This window comes from Gouania willdenowi, chromosome 1 (genome assembly GCF_900634775.1).
Source record: "Gouania willdenowi chromosome 1, fGouWil2.1, whole genome shotgun sequence".
NCBI classification, from domain to species: Eukaryota; Metazoa; Chordata; class Actinopteri; order Blenniiformes; family Gobiesocidae; genus Gouania; species Gouania willdenowi.
The window spans coordinates 31,681,593-31,686,679 of record NC_041044.1 but is presented as its reverse complement, the minus strand read 5'-3'; the positions used below and the strand labels follow the sequence as shown (position 1 = coordinate 31,686,679).

Here is a 5,087-nt window from a genome sequence, read left to right as displayed (position 1 = left end):
TTTTTCAGTCATTTTGATCCTAACTGTGAAATTCCAAGAGCTCTTTGTTAGGCTTCTTGTGGAATCATTGCATGAACGATGAGACTATGGCAAATACACTCACACACATACACACTCATTTAGATAACCTGTTGCTATTCCATATTACAAAACACACGGAACGCATACAAAGCTCTACCACACAGCAGTAATTTAAAAAAATAAAACCACAAAAACATTTTATTACTCCAAAGACAAACCAACAACATCCCAACATCAACATCATTAGACATGATTTGAATCCAAGATGACGGTAGGACAAACATTGAGGAACTTTCAGTGGTTACTAATGTAATCCAAACGATGACTCCCTGATACATTTTTCTTTTCAGTCCCACTTTACAAACATGTTTGTGTTGAGAACATTATACATAAAACAGTGCCCATTTCAAATATTGCAAAACCCTTTTTTTTTTTTATCAAAATATAGTCTTTTGATGTTCGCCAAACAGTAGCTGTGATATATTTACACTTCAAAATATAGATCTTCACTGTGATGCTTAGATATTTGGTGATAAAGGACAAATATGAAGAACCGAATTTTTGACTCATTTATTGTTGGTTTGCCAGTTTAACCAGTACTTGAAAGTCCATGTGATCACTGACATTAAAACAAAAACTTAAAGCAGTCCCAGGAGTGTTTTCAGTCTGTTCAGGATCGTGGTAGAACCTGAGCGATTGTGTCCCGAGCGCTCTGGCTCAGCCGTTCTGGGAACTTGACCTCGTACTCTACGATGAGGTCACCACGACGATTGGGCCGTTTGGGGTATGGCAGCCCCTCGCCGCTAACTCGTCTCTTCATCCCAGGCTGCACGATGTCAGTCGACGACACAGTCACTGTCTTGCCCTCCAATGTCGGTGCTTTTACTGTGCATCCGCACAAAGCCTGATGAAAACAAAGGGTGAGAAGAGTGAAAATGAGCAAACAATTCCAGTTACAAAAGTTAAAAGTTAGACTTACATCTCTAAGTGAGATCTTAGCCGTGTAAACGACGTCCGAGCCGTCCCTCTTGAACACGGGATGAGGTTTGTCTTTTAACACAAACACCACATCAGCTGGAATGTTGGTTGGCGTCTCGTCGCCCTCTTTCGAAAAAGTGATCTTGGTTCCCTCCTTCCAACCTTTTTTAATCTGAACTTCTAATATTTTTTCCTCCGACCTCACCGTCCGTCTGTCAGGGTTCACCCTTTTACGTGAGATTTTCATTTTCTTTGTGCAACCCGTCAACACTTCCTCCAGAGTCACTTGGAGCTGGTGAACAACAGGAGGATCCTGCTGCTTTTTTACGACACTGGTGTGGCCGCCCATTCCTCCCATGTTGGAGCTGAAGGAGTGTGGAAACCCACCCATTCCACCACCCCCCATCCCAAAACGGGCAAAAGGGTCATCAGTATCCATGTCCTCATCCATGCCGCCACCACGGCCACCGAATAAATGTTCGAAAGAAGTGTGGCCACCGAAGAACTCCTTAAAGATGGCATGAGGGTCTCCCTGGAAGGTGTAGCTGAAGGTGCCAGGACCACCGCCTCCTGTAGGGCCTCCACCTTTCAGACCTGAGAGGGAACAGAACAACAGTTTTACCTTGTTTTTAAAAAAGACAACCAAGTCCTATTAGTTGTTCTTAACTTAGTTACAATACATTATCCAGCAGTTTTTTATCCTTATTTTAAATATAAAACAATAAAATATTCTTTGTGTTGTTACATAAAGTTATTCACCACTTATATTTAGAAAATCAATACAATTCCTCCTTGAAGCTAGAAGTAATGGTAACTTCCACCGACAACTTAGTGTAGCACTAGCCTTAGCTGCATTAAATAAACACTAACTCACACTTACAGTTTGTGTAACTGATGACTGATTCTGTATAATTTAGCTCAGCTGCTTTCTTGCTACTTCCACTAGTCAACATTTTCCCAGTGTATCTTTTTCCCCAACATAATTAACTCATTTCAACCAAGTTAAATGAGACTGATATTGTGAAAAGTTTGTGTTTTTTTTCTATAAGTTGATGTCAGCTATTACGTAAGCCTAATCTTCCACTAGTGGTCACTTGCCTGCAACGTAAAAATTGAGTATATGCTGTCAAGAAATGTATTTTGACTAGTTTTTGAATGTAGCAGTGTGAAGAACACTTTAAAAGAAAAGACAATACTAAGATTTGTCTACCTGCCAATAACTATTGAACCTTAGTTCTAGGATTGTGGTTCACTTCATTATTGATTATCAGTTAAAGGACAAATATTCCAAAAGCAAAACAGAAAATACCAAGTTAAATAAACAAGAAACTTCCCAGCTTCATAGGAGATTAAAATATCACTTGTTTTGACAGTAGCTATACATTCCCTCTTTTTAATGTGATATACTGTAGCTTTATGTGCAGTCATATAGGACACACTGAGCTAAACCTAGGATAGGTAATTAGACAAACAGGCACTGCAAATCCCTTTGACCATTAACAAAACAAGGGAGATTGAAGAATAACTGAACGCTAGCATTATGACCACCTGTTTGATGGTGCCTTCCCAATATCAGTAAATATCTCTACTCTGCTTTTTTTTTCTTAAAGAATGTTAGGACCTCAGCAACAGAAATTCCTGTTGTATTGAATGCAACACAAGCAGAAAATTTAAACCTGAATATTTATCATTTTTTCTATTGGAGGAGCGAAAGGACAAGTAGGAGCATGTGCACAACAAACCATTATGGAATGTCTAGATCAGGGGTGGCCAATCCCGGTCCTCAAGAGCCACTATCCAGCATGTTTTAGATGTTTCCCTCTTATAACACACCTGATTCAAATGATTAACTCATCATCAAGCTCTGCAGAAGCCTGATAATGATCCTGGTCATTTCAATCAGGTGGGTTGGATGAGGGAAACATCTAAAACATGCTGAATAGTGCCTCTTGAGGACCAGGATTGGCCACCCCTGGTCTAGGTGCATAATAAAGTCATACTAGACTTTCTGGCATATCTATTTCTAGTTACATAAATAAAACCCAAATAATGCATTCTACTTCAGGACTTGGAAAGTTATTACACCTTATTTGACTTATATGATCTATTATTGCAGGAGCTCAGTGAAAGGCAGGTTACTATTCTGTTAGAGATTTTTAAATTTAGCCTTCTGCTGGTCCAAACAAATATCTGACGTACGTAAATCAGTGAAATTACCGTTTTTATTTTTGTTTTGTTTTTTATTTTAAGTCCAATTGTTAAGGCACAAAATACATTTTCAGTTGCACTTTTAAAAAGAAAAAGAACTATTATGCAGTTTCGCATTGTTTACTATAGAACCAGAATATAAATTTATAGGCTTCTTCTTCATTTGTATTATTCCTTTATTTATTTCATTCAAGATTTATTTTTAGTTAAATTGCATTGTTTTGAATAGTTCATCAAGGGATACTTTTGACAATGAAAAATAAAAGGAAAATTATACACTAATAAAGGAATATTTTTCAGTCATCATTTGTCTACAGTCCCATTTTGTAAAATAAATCGTGAGAGAATCGTATCGTGAATCATTACATCCCTACCAGCCACCAAATTAAATTCCTTATATTCTCTAAAAACTCTACTTGGCAAGAAAACTAATTTTTATTCGAACAGAGATGGAGAACCATACCAAAGGTGTCCCAATCCTACATTTATATTGGTCCAATATCAGCAAAAAAGAAAAATGTGTAACAGATTGTGTTAGCCTGCATCTAAAATCTCAGATATTGTTTATATTGAGGCTATTTTTCAGGGTCTTCTAATTTATTTTTATTAAATTGCAGAATATTCTTATGTTTAAGGTTAAAATCTATGCAACTCAATTGCCGGCTATTGTTCTGCGTTTGTGTAGTATTTATTTGATCAAGCCATTTCTAACATTCCACACTATAAAATTAAATAAAAGTATGTTTGACTCGTACTTATATCGCATCGGATTGCAATCGGTATCGGCCAATAACCAGAGCAGCAATATCGGTATTGGGTCGGAAGTTGGATTGGGACAGCTCTACTTTTATATATTTTTTCCACTTCTACAACAGCGAACGTTTCCTGGTTCTTCTGTATTTCAGTGTTTATACTGGTATGGCTCCACGGATCATTGCATTAGCAAAGCCTCGCTCTGACAGGTCAGAGAGCGCCATGATACCCTGGTTACAAACACGATTTGCTAGTATTATAATATCACATTATACACATTTATCTCTAAACTTTCTTTCCAAATAACCAAACGTAGCAGCTGTTTAATGCGTTTTTTTAAATTGACGTACCGTCTTCGCCGTATCGGTCGTAGATGTCTTTCTTTTTCGAGTCGCTCAAAACATCGTAAGCCTCTGCGACCTCCTTGAACTTCTCCTCGGCTCCTGGAGACTTGTTTTTGTCGGGGTGGAAACGCAGAGCCTGCTTTCGATATGCCTTCTTTATTTCGTCCTCGGTCGCTCCTTTCTGAATTCCTAACACCTCGTAGTAATCTTTCCCCATGTTTCAGCAGCCAGTTGTAGGTACAAGACAAGTGTTGAAGCCGTCCCACGTACCGTCTCTATCTCACCGCTGAGCTCACGATTTGTTTCTTTATAAACAGCGTCGAATTTCTAGAGTTTTCCATAAATGACTCGAACGCGCTTTCATTTAAGACACGCCCACCGTGATGTCACTCTCCCAGTGGTGCCTTCACGGCTGTCGGAAACTTATCACATAAAACTACACAGAAGAAGAAGAAGAAGAAGAAGAAGAAGAAGAAGAAGAAGAAGAAGAAGAAGAAGAAGAAGAAGAAGAAGAAGAAGAAGAAGAAGAAGAAGAAGAAGAAGAAGAAGAAGAAGAAGAAGAAGAAGAAGAAGAAGAAGAAGAAGAAGAAGAAGAAGAAGAAGAAGAAGAAGAAGAAGACTTTTTCTATCAAAAAAGTTTACTTCAATCAAAAATAAATATTTTCAATCAGAAGAAGAAAATAACCCAAATAATTGCAATTACACTTTTTTTGTCTGCTAAATGTTCAATTATGTATAAATTAATATATATGACACATTAGAGTATTTGGTACAAAATAGATT

At 37.7% G+C, this 5,087-nt stretch overlaps 1 protein-coding gene across 1 annotated transcript; it reads right to left on the bottom strand.

Moving 5' to 3' along the window:
* Window positions 1-201: 201 nt before the first annotated feature.
* dnajb1b (DnaJ heat shock protein family (Hsp40) member B1b) lies at window positions 202-4,700 on the bottom strand. The gene is made up of 3 exons (XM_028446811.1): window positions 4,311-4,700; window positions 1,001-1,593; window positions 202-925 (listed from the first exon to the last, which is right to left on the bottom strand). The coding sequence occupies exons 1-3, from the start codon at window positions 4,519-4,521 to the stop codon at window positions 692-694; spliced, it is 1,038 nt and encodes a 345-aa protein (XP_028302612.1). The 5' UTR covers window positions 4,522-4,700; the 3' UTR covers window positions 202-691.
* Window positions 4,701-5,087: the final 387 nt, after the last annotated feature.

Coding starts and splice junctions, on each gene's coding strand:
- dnajb1b (XM_028446811.1), bottom strand. CDS start 4,521: ATGGGGAAAGATTACTACGAGGTGTTAGGAATTCAGAAAGGAGCGACC. Junction 1,594..4,310: donor CGACCGATACGGCGAAGACG/GTACGTCAATTT, acceptor GTTCCCTCTCAG/GTCTGAAAGGTGGAGGCCCT. Junction 926..1,000: donor CTAAGATCTCACTTAGAGAT/GTAAGTCTAACT, acceptor TGTTTTCATCAG/GCTTTGTGCGGATGCACAGT.